General features: G+C 38.2%; 1 protein-coding gene across 7 annotated transcripts in view; it reads left to right on the forward strand.

Annotated features, from left to right (window-relative positions):
• SCAPER (S-phase cyclin A associated protein in the ER) overlaps positions 1 to 19,153 on the forward strand; it is a 591,234-nt gene that overhangs the window by 453,803 nt on the left and 118,278 nt on the right. For all 7 annotated transcript variants that reach the window (XM_058428046.1, XM_032176146.2, XM_058428043.1 and 4 more), the window contains one exon: positions 6,308 to 6,431. In XM_058428046.1, the coding sequence (XP_058284029.1) occupies positions 6,308 to 6,431 (124 nt within the window). The remainder of the gene's footprint in view (positions 1 to 6,307; positions 6,432 to 19,153) is intronic.

Consider the following 19,153-nt stretch of genomic DNA (forward strand, 5'->3'; position numbering starts at 1 on the left):
CATGGCACATGGATACATATGTAACAAACCTGCACATTGTGCACATGCACCCTAAAACCTAAAGTATAATAATAATTTTTTTAAAATGCAGAAAAAAAAGGCTTCATAAAATGTTCATATTCTTTGACTCAAGTTATCATTATTGGAAATTTATTCTAGGGAAGAAGGCAGAGTGGTACAGAATGATTTGTCCAGCAGCTGTTGTAAACATGGGTTGTGCTGTTAACCTGCACAGCATCTCAGCCATTGTCCTGTATTTGCAGAATTCTCAAGCATATAAGATGGCTGTCTCACTATAGAACCTGAGAGTGCCAAGTATTTGCTTCCCAGTCTTTATTGTGTCTAAGATACAGGAATGTGACCAAGGTTTTACAATCCACCATACCCACACTAGACTTTCACTCTGAAGGCAATGAAGTAAAGAAGCAAAGACATATCAAACTGTATTCTTTGGAGAGTTTGAGGCAGCTATATCTAGTGTTCAAAGTCACAGTGTTAGTTCAATCTGTCTCATATAGTGCCCAGTGGTTTTTTTTCAGCAGACCAGTTTGGTGTTGTGTTCTTTGGATATTAGTTCTGGAAGTGTAACTTCAACACCTAAGTTTTCCAAATTCTATTACATACACAAGTAGCCTGTCAGTTAATTTCCTTTCTATTTAAATCAACCTGAGCTTCCCCCAACCAACACCATGGCTTGCAACTAAGAATTCTGACTGTGCTAAAACAACTTTATAACATTGAAAATTGGATAGAATAGTAAGAGATTAATTGAAGTAAATTTTTATATCCATAGGATGAGACACTATTTAGCTTTTAAAAACCATGCAGTATTTCTCAGTTTAAGTATTTTACTCAGAGAGGGAACTTAGTATAAGACATTAAGTACTTAGAAAATTCTTGGAAGGCTAAGTGTGTTGGCTAACGCCTATAATCCCAACACTTTGGGAGGCCTAGGTGGAAGGAGGGATCACTTGAGGCCAGGAAGTCAAGACCAGCCTGGACAACATAGTGAGACCCTGTCTCTACAAAAAAAAAAAAATTAGCTGGGTGTGGTGGTGTGTACCTGTAGACCCAGCTACTCTGGAGTCTGAGGTGGGAGCATCACTTGAGCCTAGGAGTTTCATGCTGCAGTGAGCTGTGATCATGCCACTGCACTCCAGCTTGGGTGAGAGAACAACACCCTGTACCCTGTCTTAAAAAAGAAAGAAAGAGAGAGAGAGAGAGAAAGGAAAGAAAGAAGAAAGAAAGAAAGGAAAGAAAAAGAAAATTGATGTAAGACTTCTAGATTGACTCCTAAAACAATACCAAACAAATTCACAGGGGTGCTGCTCCTTCTGAGGCCAGCACAAGTTAGGGAGGAAATGTGTGGCTAATGCTACACAAACAACTATCTCTTACACCCAAGAAACCACAGAATGTGTACCCGAAGCTACAGATGAGAAATTAGCACAACCTATCCTACTGATTTTTGATGCCCAGGAAGCTGGAAAATGGACCCCAGAATGCTGCTGCAGGAAAGCCTCATGTTTCCAAACCTTGCTAATAACAGCCAAGAGCCACAGGAAGATGTCTTTGACTCACATTCAACCTCCAAATCTTGTAGGATAGTGTTTGTGTAGGGGAGGATAAAAGGCTTTCATATGCACAGATTGTCTCTGAAAGGATATGTAAACCAGTAACCATGATGATTTCTAAGATGAGGCTGGGGGACATGAGTAATATGGAGAAGCTTTTCATAGTATCCTTTTTTTGTTTTGGCGTAATTGTACTGTGGTCATCATCACCTATTCAAAAAGTTAACAAATTAAATTTTACTTGTATCTTAGCTCAGTAGTTTTCACTGTATCACAAAGGAACACACCCCCAGGCCTCTAAGGATGCTTTCAAGGGTCTTTGAAAGGGGAGAGCAGGGTAGGTCGCTGGGTCCCCAACTTCTGCTTCAGCCAGAGCAACTCTGATTTTATCTGTTCTTTGGTTCAAGCTTCTGAGTAAGATTTTGTTTGAAGAAAGAATTTCCCTGCTCTTCTTAAAAATTAAACACTGGTGGGGCATGGTGGCTCATGCCTGTAATCCCAGCAGTTTGGGAGGCCAAGGCAGGTTGATCACCTGAGGTCAGGAGTTCGAGACCAGCCTGGCCAACATGGTGATAAAAACACAAAAATTAGCTGGGTGTGGTGGTGTGTGCCTGTAATCCCAGTTACTCGGGAGGCTGCGCAGGAGAATAGCTTGAACCCAAGAGGCGGAGGTTGCAGTAAGCCGAGATCATGCCACTGCACTCCAGCCTGGGCAACAGAGCAAGACTCCACCTTAAAAAAAAAAAAATTAAAGGCTAGTGTTATAGAAGAATATTAGATGTCATGGAGAACTGTTTATTATTATATATTAATTAAGAGATGGGAAAATGGGATAAAAAATAAATGTAAATTTATTTATAAGAACAGGAAAAAGACTAGAAGTACGAATACCAAATTTTCTCTTGATAGTATTTCAGTATTTCTTTGTGGTTCTCTTTCCCAAATTTATGACAATTATTTTTAAAATTATTTTTATCAGCATAAATGCACATTATTTTTAAATTAAATAGAAAAATACTCTTGAAAATTTAGACATGTTATCAAATAAATGAAGTGGTGCTGGTTGACATCTGTGAAGAATTTGCTAGATAGAACCTCCAACTGATGTGTCGTAAATGTGTTAGATGTGGGTCAAGGTTTTTTTTTTCATTACTCAGGGAAATTGGGTGAGGCTGGAAACAGATGAGTCTCCTCCTGGCTCCCATCAACTTAGTCCTTTCAGCATTTATGTCAGCATACCATGAAAAAATTTGGCAAGCACTATGCTTTACTAACCTGGAAATAAGCATCTGTAGCGTGCTTTAATTTGATTCTATTTATTAACATTTATACCTTATTCATTAAGAATAATAAGATTAATAACCCAAATAATGGACTAATAGCCATAATAAGGGCTACCATTTATTAAATACTTAATCATGTGCCAGGCACTGTCCTAAGTACTTTACATCTATTATCTCAATTCTCATGACAGCCATACAAAGTTTAGATATTCCAGTTTTAGAGGTGAAAAAATGGATGCTATTATGTGAAATTAGTAACTAACTTGCTAAAATCTTGAATGGTAGAAGTAGGATTCTAACTAGTATCTTACTCCAATGTCTCTAGTCTTAACCAGTATATTCTACTGTGCCCTTTTTTCAGGAGTCTATCAATTATGTGAAGCAGTATACAGCTATATCAGACAGATGATTACAAGTATAACAAGGGCTGTCTTCACCATCTCTCTCCCACTAGAGCATCAGCTCCATAAGGACAGAGAACTTGCCTGTCTTATCCACCTAGCACAATACCTGGAACATCATAGGAAGTTAGATATTTTTTGAATGAACAAATAACTCTGGCTGCACATCAAAATTGCCCATAAAGATTTTGAAACATTCAGATGCCAGGAGCCTACCCTATCTCCCAACTAGTATCACCAAGGGAAGAATTCAGGCAGGCATATATTTTTAAAGATCTACAGGTACCAGGCATGGTGGCTCACGCCTGTAATCTCAACACTTTGGGAGGCTGAGGTGGGTGGATCACATGAGGCCAGGAATTCGAGACCAGCCTGGCCAACAAGAGGAAACCTGTCTCTACTAGAAATATAAAAATTTGATGGGTGTGGTGGCACACGCCTGTAATCCCAGCTCCTTGGGAGGCTGAGGTGGGAGAATAGCTTGAACCCAGGAGTCAGAGGTTGCAGTGAGCCGAGATTGTTCTACTCACTCCAGCCTGGGTGACAGAGTGAGACCCTGTCTCAAAAAAAAAAATAAATAAAAATAAAGTAAAATAAAACTACAGGTGATCCTAATGCTTAGTCAAGATACAGAACCCCTATCCGAGAGCAGTGGTTCTCTAACTTGAATATGCGGCAGAATTATCTGCAGAACTTCTTAAAATCCCCAGAGCTTCTGTTTACTAGGTCTGGGTTAGAGCTTGAGAATTTGCATTTCTTACAAGTTCCCAATACTGCTGGTCTGTGAATCACATGTTTAAGAACTGTCCTAGAGACTTGGTTGTAAGGGACTAAATCAAAATATTTTTACCTAGAACTTAAGCAGGAGATTTAGTCAGACAGGCCAAAATAAACATTGGTCACTCAGGCAATACAGGTTTTAGTCACAGTATTCAAAACATCCAGGAATCTGTCGTGCCCATTGAGCTTGTTGCTCTAAAAGTTTCTTTGAACAATTGCATATCATTTTTTTCCAAGCCAAACTATATCTAGCTTTATTAAAGTTACTTTCCATAAACAATCAGGGTATTTCAGGCAGGACATGGGCAGATAATCGTTAACGGTGTACAACAACTTTCAAACTCCCTTCTTCAATGGACTACGAAAATCAGAAAGCCACTATAAAACCCAGTGAGGTCTTCATTTTATGCTCTGAACAGGGAAAGTTTAGAGTGAGGCTTGACATTTCACCTTTAGCATGTTGTTTAACAGCTTTTCATGAACTGACCCTGACTTCCAGGAAATGAAATAAAAATGGCAGAATTTATCTGAAAATCCACAATCTAGAAATGGAAACTCTACTCTTTTTGGGGGGCTCCATCTCAGTGGCACCACTGGAAAGTCTGATTGCCTGACACACTGGTAACCAATTACTGGAGGGTCAGGGCCCAAAAGAGTTTGGGTTTAAGGGAGTTAAGTCTATGTTGAAGATGACAAGGGAGAAGAGGACATAACAACTAAGTTTTTTTTTCATACCACAAAGGATTTGTGCCAAGGTGGCTACATGTCTCAGAGTCATGGAATCCCTCCTCCTGGGAATCAAGAAGAAGTCTCTCAAAATGGAAAGGGACAGGTGTTTTCCCCACATCAATCCAGCATCAGAGACATTCTATTAGTGACCTATGACCCTTCCCCACAATACAACAATAAAGCGTTCTGTGCACTAACGACATAGCTTTGAAAAAGTAAAACAAGGCCAGGCATGGTAGTTCACTTTGAGAGGCCGAGGCGGGTGGATCACCTGAGGTCAGGAGCTCGAGACCAGCCTGGCCAACATGGTGAAACCCCGTCTCTACTAAAAATACAAAAATTAGCCGGGTATGGTAGCAGGTTCCTGTAATCCCAGCTACTGGGGAAGCTGAGGCAGGAGTAAAAAAAAGTAAAACAAATTTTGCATTTTTATAAAACTTGATAAAAATAGTATTTCAAACTATATAGTCACCAGAAGTACACAGTCACCAAAAAAGCACACGCTTCACTTGGCATCTCCAGCACCTTCAGTTTTCTGTGCCTGGTCTGTTTTGGCATCTTCATTTTCTGCAGGGTTATTCCCCTCCCTGCTAGTGTCAGCATTTTCCTTTTTCCTTTTGGGTACCTCCTCTCTCTCCTTCGCAGGGGACTTTTTAAGGTTGGGCCCTGGCTTTGGAGGAGCAGGTTAAGCAGACAACCTTGCAGATCTTCTCTGGTTTGTTCTTCACCTTGGCTCTGTCGCCTTTAGCATCCCCTTCAGCTTTTTCTTGGGTATGGCAGTGATGCAGCAGGACATAGGCCATGAATGCAGGAATGCAGCAGCAGGCAGACTTCGGTCAGGCTGGGGTCGTTCTTGCCCCTTCTTCACATTGCTCAGGCTCTGGGGGCTTTATAAGTGTTTTCAGCATATTTTTTTAACCTCCTAGAGAAAAACATTTCTTTGATCAGTTTGATCTTAAACTGTTTGGGCCCACGCAGGTCAGTTTTTACACTCTGGGAAAGATGTCCTCATCTGCTCAGGCACTCATCCATGCCCCGCCTCCAAGCAGTGTGGTGTCCACTCCCTAGAACTCCAGGGTCTTATCTTACGTGGAGAGCCTCCAGTTTCTCCTTATGGGTGCCCTCTTCTTCCATGATCTTTCTTATCCTGGACCAGGAGATCTGGCAACAGAAGCTTTGATAGAGCCCTTTTCCTTTTTTTTCTGGGTATTATTTCAAGAACCAAAGTTCCTAGATAACATCTAGTCTTAGAGTATTCAGAAACTGTCTTAGACTAGTAAAATATGTTTCCATTATCTGCAACTGCAGCTAATAGAAGTTAGTAAGAGTCATTAGGTACCAGTGAACCCTGGGCTTTGGGTGAAAATTATAAGCTTCTATATCTAGCTGATGGGCCTTGCACCTAATAGTATTTGGCTTGGTTTTTAGAGTGACTTCCATCTCATGCCTGTTGCCTTCGTACCATTCGTTTTATGTATTTTTAATTGTTTAAAGAAGAGCTGCTCGGGTTTTATAAATGGTGTTTTTCTCCTTCTTTTAGGTCTCTCTGCAATGCAATCAATGTTTACAACCTCACCTGCAATAACTGTTCAGAAAACTGCACTGATGTTCTGTTTAGTAACAAGATTACCTTCTTAATGGACCTCCTGATACACCAGTTGACGGTATGTAATATTATTGCTTTGAGTTACAAGCAGTTAAGGTTTGAGAAATAGTCCCTGTGGAGAAAACTAAAAGAATTCAACTTATTTACACTCCAGATGAAAAAAAAAAAAAAAAAGAAGGAAGTGAAGATGACTGTGAGAATAGAGACTGGCAGACAAATTTATTAATAATTTGAAATTTTTGCATTGGATTCTTTTAAGTTCCAATATTTAATGGATAATAGACTTATAACACTTGCTAAGGTTACAAATTTACCTAGTTAGACTGGGGCTTTGGAATCAGTTGGATGCAAAGCCAAACCTCTAAAGCCACAGGAATTAGTACTGTAGAAAGGAAGAACGTTAGGAAAGCCTCAAAACCTCTCTTGCCAGGTTGAGTTAAAAGGGTCAATTTAAGAGGACTTTTTGATGGATATTTAGATTATTTTAGAAAAGAAAACTCCTCTGTTAGAAAGGGGAAAACTTGTTATATTGTTGAAATGGGAACAAGCAGCCGATTTTCACCTTAAATTTTACTTCAGTTCACAGATGTTTAAAGAGGTAAGCTCAGTGTAATAGCCAAAGGTTTAAGTATGTCAACTGCAGTCGCCAGGAGTTTCCTGGTGAAGTTTCTAAGCCCCTGAGGTATTGGCACAAAATAGCTCTCAAGCTGCAAGTTTATAATACAAGAGATTTATTTTTCAGAACTGATGTACTTTTACTCAGCACACAGTTCTAGTAACTCTTCCTTAAACTACAAGCTATTGCCTCTATCTGGTTAATTCCTATGCATTTTACAGTCCTTTACCAAGGCTTAATGTTACCTTCTTCATGAAATCTTCCCCAGCCTGACTCTTTCCCCAAATTCAGGTTAAGTATACTTCTTATGTGATCTTAAGCATTACATCTCTGATAGAATTGATCACATTGAACTGTATTTAACTATTTTCTTGTCAGTTTTCCCCACTAGCCATAAAATTGATGAGGACAGGAAGTAAGTTATCACTATCTCCAAGATTCTAACATACGACCTGGCACTTAGTAGATTCAGTACATCATTGTATGTATGTATGGGTGAATAAATGAATTTTGATACATCACAAGCTGAAAATCAGAAATGGAATTATGAAGCCCTTACAGTCAGACATATTGACCTTGAGAGGGAATAGCAATAAGGGAAAGCAAACAAAAATACAGATCTGGAACTGTTGCGCAGTACAATGGCTTTTTATAGTGATGATAATGAGTCATCAATCGAAGGCTACATGATATATGATTTTGTCTAAAAAATAAGGCATTAAAATATGAGTGAGATATTTTAGCAAAAAAAAAATTCTATCAGAAACATTTGAAAGGCTGCACAAGGAGAAAAGATAACATTTGTTGTATGGCCTTATATCCCAGGCATTTTAATATATTTGCTTCATTTAATTTTAAAAACAGCCTCTTAAAGTCAGTATTACTATTCCATTTCACAGATGAGGAAACTTGGGTCCCAGAGAGGTTGACTTGCCCAAGGCTACATAGATATTAAGTCAGAAAGCCAAGAATCAGACCTAGGTGTATCAAACCGAAGTTGGGGGACATTCTGCACAATAACTGACTAATATTTTTCAAAAACGTCAATATCATAAAAGACAAGGAAAAAGTGAGGAACTGTCACAGAAGGGGGGAGACTAAGGAGACATAACAATTAAATGTAATGTATGATCCTGGACCAGAAAAAAGACATCAATGGGAAAACTCGGAAATTCAAGTAAGATCTATAGAATAGTCTGTTTTATTGGCTCAATGTTAATTTCCTCCTTTCCATTATTATAGTATGTTTTTGTAAGATGTTAACAGTAAGGGACACTGGGTTAAAGGAATGCTCTATTTTTGCAACATATTTGTTTACTTAAAATTATTTCAAAACAAGAATGAAAAAAAAAAACTTCATTCTCTCCTATCATTTCATACTGCATCATCTGGAAGAATTTACTCCATGAAGCTTATTCTATGTTGGTGGTGGAAGAAGAAACATTACTTTGAACAGAACAAGTAATGAAAGAGAATGGCATTTGAAATGTGAGGGAATGAACAAGAAGACTTAAAGAAAGAATCTTGGTTCTGCATATGTATAGATGTCATATGTCATAATATAGATGACATATTGTCTTAGTCCAGGCTGCTATTACAAAATACCATAGACTAGGTGGCTTATAAACAACAGTAATTTATTTCTCACATTCTGTAGTCTGGAAGTTCAAGATCAAAGTACCACCATAGGTTATGGTGAGGGCCCTCTTCCAGGTTGCAAACTGCTGACTTGTCACTTTATCCCCAGGTGGTGAAAAGAGTGCAAGCTAATTCTCTGGCCTCTTTTTATAAGGACACTAATCCCATTCATGAGGATTCCATTCTTATGACCAAATTACCTCCCACAGGCCCCGTCTCCAGATATCATCACATTAAGCATTATATTTCAACATGTGAATTTGGGACGGACACAGGATTCGGACCCTAGTACATACAGTAAATGATATGATGGCAGCCTGTATAGAGTAATATGGGAGCACAGAGAAAGATATTCAGTGATCCTCCCTGGGACATCACAAAAGAGGGACATTTGAGTTAGTTCTCAGCTCCTCATAATAGCTCTCATTTATTAAGTACCAACCGTGGGCCTGGAGCTGGTGGGTACCTTGATCATTTTCTTCTTCTTTGAAAGCCCTAGTTTCCTTTGCATAATAAAGCCCTAGTTCCCTTTGAATAACCTTCGTTGTAACCCAAGGTTTCTTGACCTCAGAAAAGCTTTTAATCTCTCAATGGATTTGACCACATTCTATGTTTATTTTGCCCATGAATTTTGCTCAGTTTGGAACTGGGATCCTGGGACATTAGTTTGCCAAACACATTTTATCCTTTTTTTTCTTATACATGGCACTTTCTGAGTTTTTTCATTCCTTTTGGGCTCTTTATTTTATCGCTGTCAATTTTACTGTTGCTGTGACTGGGTTTGTGGCAGTGAGTAAAGGAGGATGTGTTTCCTGGTTTGGGGTGGTTGGTGATGGTGATTTTTATGTTTCTGAAATTCACTTGAGTGTATTTTCATTTTTCTTGCTAACTGGTTTTAATGTACATGTAACTGAAATATGGACCACTGACTTATTAGTATCCTTTAAATAAGGGATTAAAAAATAGTTGTCAATACATTTTCCAACAAGAATAGAAAAAAGCATAAAAGAAGCTAATTAATTGTGATCTGGTGTTATTTATAAGACAACTGATTATCATCAGGTACTATTGTCTTTCTGGTTATGTTTAGCAAACCCAGATGGTTTAGGAGACATTTTTCTTCTAGCCACTTGGAGTTTGTTTTGGTACTCTTGTATTTCATTTTAATTACTATTTCCAAAGCATTGTACAGATGCCTGGATTACAGAGGTGAATTGGACACAGTTCCATCACTCTAGAAGCCCACAGTTAAGGAAGGAAGAAATTGCATATGCTAATATTAATGACTATAGGAAGCTATGAGAAGTTCTATAATGTTATCAGAGCTACAACGTAGCTCAGACAACCTAATAGAGTACCTAGCACATAATAGGTGCTTGTGCAGTATTTGATGAATGAATGAATACATTCTGACTTGGGGAATTGGGAAGATTTGGGGGAAGAAGTTTAATTTGATCATACCTTGCATACTTTGAACCCAGGAGTTCAAAGCTACAGTAGGCCATGATTGTGCCACTGCGCTCTAGTCTCGGCAACAGAGTGAGATCCTGTCTTAAAACAAAACAAAACAAAAAGACACCCCACCTCTCAGCTTCTCCTCTGGGAGGGAGAGAGAAGAGTGGAGCATGTGCACAATATCCCAGCTTTTTGGAAGGCTGCCTGAGAGACTGCTATCTGTCTTGCCTGACTTGGGGCTAGCATACTTTGGATACTGCTGAGAACAACAAAGAACAGGGAGGCTTGCTGCCATAAAACTAGAGAACGTGCAATGTGTATTAGTCTGTTTTCACACTGCTATAAAGAACTCCGTGAGACTGGGTAATTTATAAAGAAAAGAGGTTTAATTGACTCACAGTTCTGCAGGCTATACAGTCCTTGAGAAACTTACAATCATGGCAGAAGATGAAGCGGAAGCAGGTACATTTTACATGGCTGGAGAAGGCGGAGGAGAGTGAAGGAGGAGATGATGCACACTTTTAAGCAACCGATCTTGTGAAAACTATCACAAGAACAGCAAGGGGGAAATCTGCCCCCATGATCCAGTCACCTCCCACCAGGCCCTTCCTCCAACATTGAAGGTTAGAATTCAACATGACATCTGGGCATGGACACAAATCCAAACCATATCACAGTGCTAAAGACAGATACCAGAGGAAGGAAGAGATTATGATCACTTGAATAAGAAAGCAGCAAGCATCTCTAGTTGAGAAATTGCATACATCGGCCTAGAGAAGTTGTATCCCCCCCCTAAGTTTTCAGAGGCCCCCCAGAACCCGTAGCTGAGCTCATTAGTGAGGGTTTTTCATACTACAAAAGCAGTTCATAAAGACTGGAAGAAGTGGCTTTTTTTGTCAAGTGCACAGATCCCAACAAAGCTTTCAAGACGTAGAAGCAACAGGGAAACATGGCCCAAAGAAAGGAGCAAAATAAATCTTCACAAACCAATCCTAAAGAAACAAAGACATGAATTACCTGACAAAGAATTGAAAATGGCCCTCATAAAGATGCTCTATGAGCTCAAGGTAACAATGCATGAGCAAAATGAGAATATCAACAAAGAGGCAGAAAATAAAAAAAAAAAAAGAACCAACCAATTTTGGAACTGAAGAATACAATAACTACACTGAAAAATTTACAATAGGGGTTCAACAGCAGACTCAGTCAAGCAGAAGAAAGAAACAGCAAACTCAAGACAAGTTATTTGACATTATCCACCCAGAGGAACAAAAAGAAAAAGAATGAGAAAGAGTGATGAAAGCCTAAGGGATTTGTGGCATACCATCAAGCCAACCCATATACAGATTATGGAAAGTTCACAAGAAGAAGAGAGAAAGGAATGGGCAGAAAGTTTACTTAAATAATGACCCAAAACTTCCCAAATCTGGGAAAGAAAATGGACGTCCAGATTCAAGAAGACTAAAGGACCCCAAATAAGATCAACATAAAGAAACACACACCAAGACACATTATAATAAAATTATCAAACTCTCAAAGACAGTAAGAGAATTTTGAAAACAAGAAAAAAGTGACTTGTCGTGTACTAGGGAACATACATCAGACTATCAACATATTTCTCAGCAGAAACCCTGCAGGCCAGAAGGGAGTGGAGGGATATATTCAAAGTGCCAATTAACTGATCTTTGACAAGATTGCCAGGAATACACAGCAGGAAAAAGATAGTCTTCAATAAATTGTGTTGGGAAAACTGGATATCCACATGCGAAAGAATGATATTGGACCCTTATCTTACACCATACACAAAAATAAACTCAAAACTGATTAAACACTTAAATGTAAGACTTGAACTAAAAAAAAACTCCAAATTAAAACATAGGGGAAAACCTTCGTAACATTGATCTTGACTGTGATTTATTGCATATGACAAGCAGGGGCAACAAAAGCCAAAAATAGATAAATGAGATTACATTAAACTAAAAAGCTTCCACATCAGAGGACACAACAGTGCAGAAAGGCAATGTACAGAATGAAAGAAAATATTTGTAAACCATATGTCTGATAAAGGGGTGCTGTGGGCTGAATGTTTGTGTCCCCAGAATTCATATGTTGAAACCTAATCACCACTGTGATGGAATTGGGAGGAGGAGCCTTTGAAAGGTGATTCCATCATGAGGGCAAAGCCCTCATGAATACGATCAGAACCCTTATAAAAGATGCCCCAGAAAGCTGCCTTGCCCCTTCTGTCAGGTGAGGTCACAGCTGGAAGGCGCCTTCTATGAACCAGAAAGCACCACTTCTGCCAGCATCTTGATCTCAGGACTTCCTAACTTCCTGAACTGTGAGAAATAAATTTCTGTTTGTTGTTTATAACAGTATTTTGTTATAGCAGCTCAAATGGAATAAGTCAGAAGTTAATATCCAACATATATGAAGAACTACAACTCAATAGCAAAAATATATGATAATCAATTAAAAATGAGCAAAGGGCTTAAATAGACATTTCTTCAAAGAAAATATACAGTTGAACAACAGATATATGAAAAGATGACCAAAATCACTAATCACTGTGAAAATGCAAATCAAAACCACAATGAGATATCACCTCATACCTGTTAAGATGGCTGTTATAAAACAAATGAGAAAATAAGTATTGGTAGGAGTGTGGTGAAATTGCAAATGTTGTGCACTTTTGGTGCAGCCACTAAGGAAAAAAGTATGGAAGTTCCTCAGAAAAATTAAAAACAGAACTACCATATGATTCATCAATCCTGCTTCTGGATGTTTATTCAAAATAATTAAAATTGGGGTCTTGAATAGATATCTGCACTGCCATGTTCACCTCAGCATTATTCACAAGAGGCAAGAGGTGGAAATACCTAAATATTCATCAACAAATGAGTGGATAAAGAAAATGTGGCATATACAATTGACTCTTAAACAACACAAGTTTGAACTGCATAGGTCTATTTATGCATAGTTTTTTTTTCAAGCAAACATGGATCAAAAATGCAGTCTCCATGAGATACAAAACCCACACATATGTAAGACTGACTTTCCATATATGCAGCTTCCACAGAGCTGACTGCAGGACTTGAGAATATGCAGATTTGGGTACACACAGGGATCACTGAACCAATCCCCTGTGTATACTGAGGGACTACTGTACAAACAATGGAATATTAACCTTAAAAAAGAAGGGAATTCTGTCATATGCTATAATGTATAAACCTTGATGACGCTATAAGTGAAATAAGCCAATTACAAAAACAGAAATACTGCATGATTCTACTTAAATGACATATCTAAAAGAATCAACCTCATAGAAACAAAGGGTGGTTGCCAGGGACCAAGGGGAGGGGGAAGCAGAGTTGTTTAATAGGTTTAGTGTTTCAGTCAAGTGAGATGAAAAAGTTCTAGAGATCCATTTTACAACAATGTAAATATAGTTAACAATATTGTAATATGCACCTAAAAATTGATAAAGAAAAGTTATGTTATATGTCTTTTTACAAAAAAAAAAAGATCAGTGAAAGTACTACTGAGTGCTGTGAAAATAGATGGATAAGCTTTTAATGTTGGGCAAGATCTAAACAGTCCAATATACTGATGAGCAAATTGAGATGTGGAAAAGGATCACAGAGCTACCTAGTGGCAGAACCATGACCTGGACCCTGGTCTTCTGAGTCCCTGACCAGGACTTCCCTTCCTATAAGCTAAATTGATGTGTCCTCATTTTCTTAAGTTGACAAATGAAACAAAGCAACAATTTTGTGACTTTAATTTTATAAGTTTAATAGTATTACTTTGGTAAGATATACTGAAAAAGCACTTAATTAAAAGATTTATAATTTCTTGATGTTTCATTGCATTTTAAAAGGCATTCAATATTTTATTAGCCATCTTATTTTTAATTCATAGTGACCTGTTCCTTATGAAATATTTAATGAATACACTGATAAATTGTGTGTATATATTTTTGGGAGCCAAGGAGATTGTTAATTGAAAAGTGATGTACTAATCTTAAATAATTGATATGATACTGTTGAATCAGAGAGGCTGCTGGTGAGCTCTTCAGAAGGTGACAAGAAAGCCCTGGATACAAACAAAGGAAATCTAAGTGCAACCTTACAGCAAGGGGATTGTTTTTCACTTAGTCATGTGCAGAGCCATCCAGGTGCCTGTTGATTTTCATTACAGCAGCAAGGCCTGGAACTCTCCATTCACCACACTGTTTCTTTATATTGAGTTGCCAGAACATAGACTCCATAGTTAATTACATGGGAGCAAAAATCCCTCAACACTACAGGTAACAGTACTCTTCCAGTTGCATCTTGTTTCCTTCTTTCCTCACTATATAGTATGGTACTTGCTCAGCATATCTAGGACATGTTGCCTTTTCCTTCAACAAAAGTGTGAACTCTGTTTATGTCTCCTGTGCCATATGTCTTATTGACACAGAATTTCAAAACTGGAGAGGAGGTCTTCATAGTATGTAGTCTATTTCAGTCCACTCGTTTTATAGATGAGGATAATGTACTTCAAAAGAGGAGAGGGATGGGAGATATGTGGGGTTGGATACTTGCCCAAGTCCTACAGCCTGTTACCACTATAACTGGGATGCAAATTCAGGTCTCCTAAATCCTAAGTTAACTTTCTATTATTTTCCTTAACGGACTGCCCATTTTTAAAGTTGGTGGGAACAGTTAAGGGATGTTGTGTGTATGGAGCTTTACTCTCAAAGCTACATTCAGAATTCAGCTGACAAAAGAACATGGGCCAGATTTTAACTCAGATTGCCTTTGTACTACATTCATATGAAATAGTATCCTCGCCACCATTATCACTATCACCTAAAATAATTAAATGACTACTTGAGGGAGAAGCTGACACTTGTACCTTCATCAGTGTAAAAGATATGTCACACTGCTTACAAATACTGATAAAGCAAACAGAAAATTATTAAAGGTGTAAAAGGTTTCAGTAAAACAACAGTCTAACGCACATGTACAACATTAGAGAATATATATTCGCTATAAGCACATATGGAAGATTTATCAGAATTATTCAGTAAGCCATAAGCAAGTATTATCAAATTTGAAAGAATCCACATCATAGAAGATGACCCAGTTCTGCTTCAGTTATGGATGAATAAGCTCCTATCGGACTGACCCTTCTGCAGACAACAAATCCTAAGCCAAAAGAACAAAGCTGGAGGCATCACGCTACCTGACTTCAAACTATACTACAAGGCTGCAGTAGCCAAAACAGCATGGTACTGGTACCACAACAGGGACATAGATCAATGGAACAGAACAGAGCCCTCAGAAATGATGCTGCATATCTACAACTATCTGATATTTGACAAACCTGACAAAAACAAGAAATGGGGAAAGGATTCCCTATTTAATAAATGGTGCTGGGAAAACTGGCTAACCATATGTAGAAAGCTGAAACTGGATCCCTTCCTTACACCTTATATAAAAATTAATTCAAGATGGATTAAAGACTTAAATGTTAGACCTAAAACCATTAAAATCCTACAAGAAAACCTAGGCAATACCATTCAGGACATAGGCGTGGGCAAGGACTTCACGTCTAAAACACCAAAAGCAATGGCAACAAAAGCCAGAATTGACAAATGGGATCTCATTAAACTAAAGAGCTTCTGCACAGCAAAAGAAACTACCATCAGAGTGAACAGACAACCTACAGAATGGGAGAAAATTTTTGCAACCTACTCATCTGACAAAGGGCTAATATCCAGAATCTACAATGAACTCAAACAAATTTACAAGAAAAAAACAAACAACCCCATCAAAAAGTGGGCGAAGGACATGAACAGACACTTCTCAAAAGAAGACATTTATGCAGCCAAAAAACACATGAAAAAATGCTCATCATCACTGGCCATCAGAGAAATGCAAATCAAAACCACAGTGAGATACCATCTCACACCAGTTAGAATGGCGATCATTAAAAAGTCAGGAAACAACAGGTGCTGGAGAGGATGTGGAGAAATAGGAACACTTTTACACTGTTGGTGGGACTGTAAACTAGTTCAACCATTGTGGAAGTCAGTGTGGCGATTCCTCAGGGATCTAGAACTAGAAATACCATTTGACCCAGCCATCCCATTACTGGGTATATACCCAAAGGACTATAAATCATGCTGCTATAAAGACACATGCACACGTATGTTTATTGCGGCACTGTTCACAATAGCAAAGAGTTGGAACCAACCCAAATGTCCAACAACGATAGACTGGATTAAGAAAATGTGGCACATATAGGCCTGGCACGGTGGCTCACGCTTGTAATCCCAGCACTTTGGGAGGCCGAGGCGGGTGGATCACGAGGTCAGGAGATCGAGACCACAGTGAAACCCCGTCTCTACTAAAAATACAAAAAATTAGCCGGGCGTGGTGGCGGGCACCTGTAGTCCCAGCTACTCGGAGAGGCTGAGGCAGGAGAATGGCGTGAACCTGGGAGGTGGAGCTTGCAGTGAGCCGAGACTGCGCCACTGCACTCCAGCCTGGGTGACAGAGCAAGACTCTGTCTCAAAAAAAAAAAAAAAGAAAAAGAAAATGTGGCACATATACACCATGGAATACTATGCAGCCATAAAAAATGATGAGTTCATGTCCTTTGTAGGGACATGGATGAAGCTGGAAACCATCATTCTCAGTAAACTATCGCAAGGACAAAAAACCAAACACCGCATGTTCTCACTCATAGGTGGGAACTGAACAATGAGAACTCATGGACACAGGAAGGGGAACATCACACTCCGGGGACTGTTGTGGGGTGGGGGGATGGGGGAGGGACAGCATTAGGAGATATACCTAATGCTAAATGACGAGTTAATGGGTGCAGCAAAACAACATGGCACATGGATACATATGTAACAAACCTGCACATTGTGCACATGTACCCTGAAACCTAAAGTATAATAATTTAAAAAAAAGTATGTGAAAACAAATACCTGAAAGGTACTAAGGACCAATGAAAAGCAGATCCTGATGGGAATAGTCACTTGGAAGAAAGGAACAGCTTTGGGTAAGTTTCCTGGTTGTATGGCTTTCAGCATGAGGGCAGGCTACAGTTGGTGCCACATGGGCTGGCTAGAACTCAATAGAAAATCCACAATCTTTTTATCCTGAAGAACCAGAGGACAGAATTCAGGGCAAAGACAAGTGCTAGAATGTTAGGAGGATATTCAGGAGGAGAAAAGCTACAAAGGGGTATCCCCTAAGTATTTACAAATATCTGCATGATTCTGAATATACTGTACATGTATGAGACAACTCCATGTAACTCAGCTAAAGACAAAAGAACTAAACTGAGATTTGATCTGCTATTCACTAGTAGAGTTTTGCAGTTTGAGTCCAACAAAGTCAAATGGCTACTTTAAAAAGAATATATCAACACCTGTAAGAGAAATATAGCAGAATCCAGATTCTTCATGACACAGCATTCACAGTGTTTGGGATTTCTTGACATAAAGAGAAAGAAGATGTGCACTATTTTCAAGAGTTAAGGCAATTAACAGAGGCCAATCCTGAGATGACAAAGATGTTAGAATTACCAAACAAGGATATTAAAACAACTTTATGACTCAGCTCAATGACAGAAAGAAAAATGTGCTGATAATGAAGGATATGAAATATCGCAGAAGTAAAAACATAATAAAGAATCAAACAGAAATTTAAAACCTAGAAAATACAATACCTGAAATAAAAAACTTACTATATGAATTAATGAGAAAGAATGATGAAAAACAGAAAAATCACCATTAGGCAAAAACCAAAGTAGTAAATATTGCAGGAGAGAATCATCAATGGATGCAAAAATTAGTGGACAAATATATGATGAGAAAGAGGATATTTGCATAATCTCAAAATAATTTCCCACAAAATAATCTTTTTTGTAAAAAAAAAAAAAGGGGGGGGGGAATAGTAACTTCACAGTGAAAACCTTAGTAGACATCACTTTAACCAAGTTATCAAAACTAACATCACTACTACTGATGTTGCTATGTCAACATCAGTACCCTCTGATAATAATACATGTTTACAAGTTCACAGCATCACTTCTATGATATTCTTGCCAAAAGTGCATAACCACCATCAAATTATGAGAAAACATCAGACCAAAAATTAAGGGGCATTTTACAAAATAACTAACCAAAGCTATTTCAAAAATAAAGACTGAAAAACATATTAGAGGAGACTAAAGAGGTATGACAATTCATTGTGGAGTCTTGGATTGGATCCTGGACTGAAAAAAAGAATATTAGTGGGGAAACTGGCAAAACTCTTATAAGGTCTGTAGATAAGTTCATTGTTTTGAGCCAGTGTTAATTTTCTGGTTTTGGTAATTGTGCTGTAGTTGTGTAGGATATTAACATTAAGGAAAGCTGGGAGAAGCCTAAAATTGCTTACCAAAAGTTTTAAATTTTTAAAAATTCAATAGATGGGTTTAACAGCAGGTTGGAGATGACAGAGGAAAGGGTCATTAAACTTGAAGTTACATCAATAGGAATTAATGTAGTCTGAAGAATGGAAAGAGAATTTAAAAGGGAACAGAGCTTAGAGACTTATGAGACAGTATCAAACAGTGTAACATACATATCACTGGATATCCAAAAGGAGAAGAGACAGAATGAGACATGAACATTTTTTTGTAAAAAATAATGGCTAAAATATTTTCCAATTTTAGTGAAAGACATAAATATGCAGATTCAAGAAGCTCAGAAAAGGAAGTTAAATTGTCCCCATTTGCAGATGGCATGATCTTATATTTAGAAAAACCCAGACTCCACCAAAAAACTCTTAGATCTGATAAATGAATTCAGTAAAGTTGCAGAATACAAAATCAACTTATAAAAATCAGTAACATTTCTATACACCAATGATGAAATAGCTGAAAAATTAAGAAGGCAATCCCTTCCATAATAGCTATAAAAATAAAATTGTTAGGAATAAATTTAGCCAAAAAGGTGAAAGACATCTACAAGGAAAACTACAAAACACTGAGAAAGAAACTGATGAGGACCCAGGAAAGATATC

Source organism: Hylobates moloch, unplaced genomic scaffold (assembly GCF_009828535.3).
Source record: "Hylobates moloch isolate HMO894 unplaced genomic scaffold, HMol_V3 SCAFFOLD_14, whole genome shotgun sequence".
Classification (NCBI taxonomy): Eukaryota; Metazoa; Chordata; class Mammalia; order Primates; family Hylobatidae; genus Hylobates; species Hylobates moloch.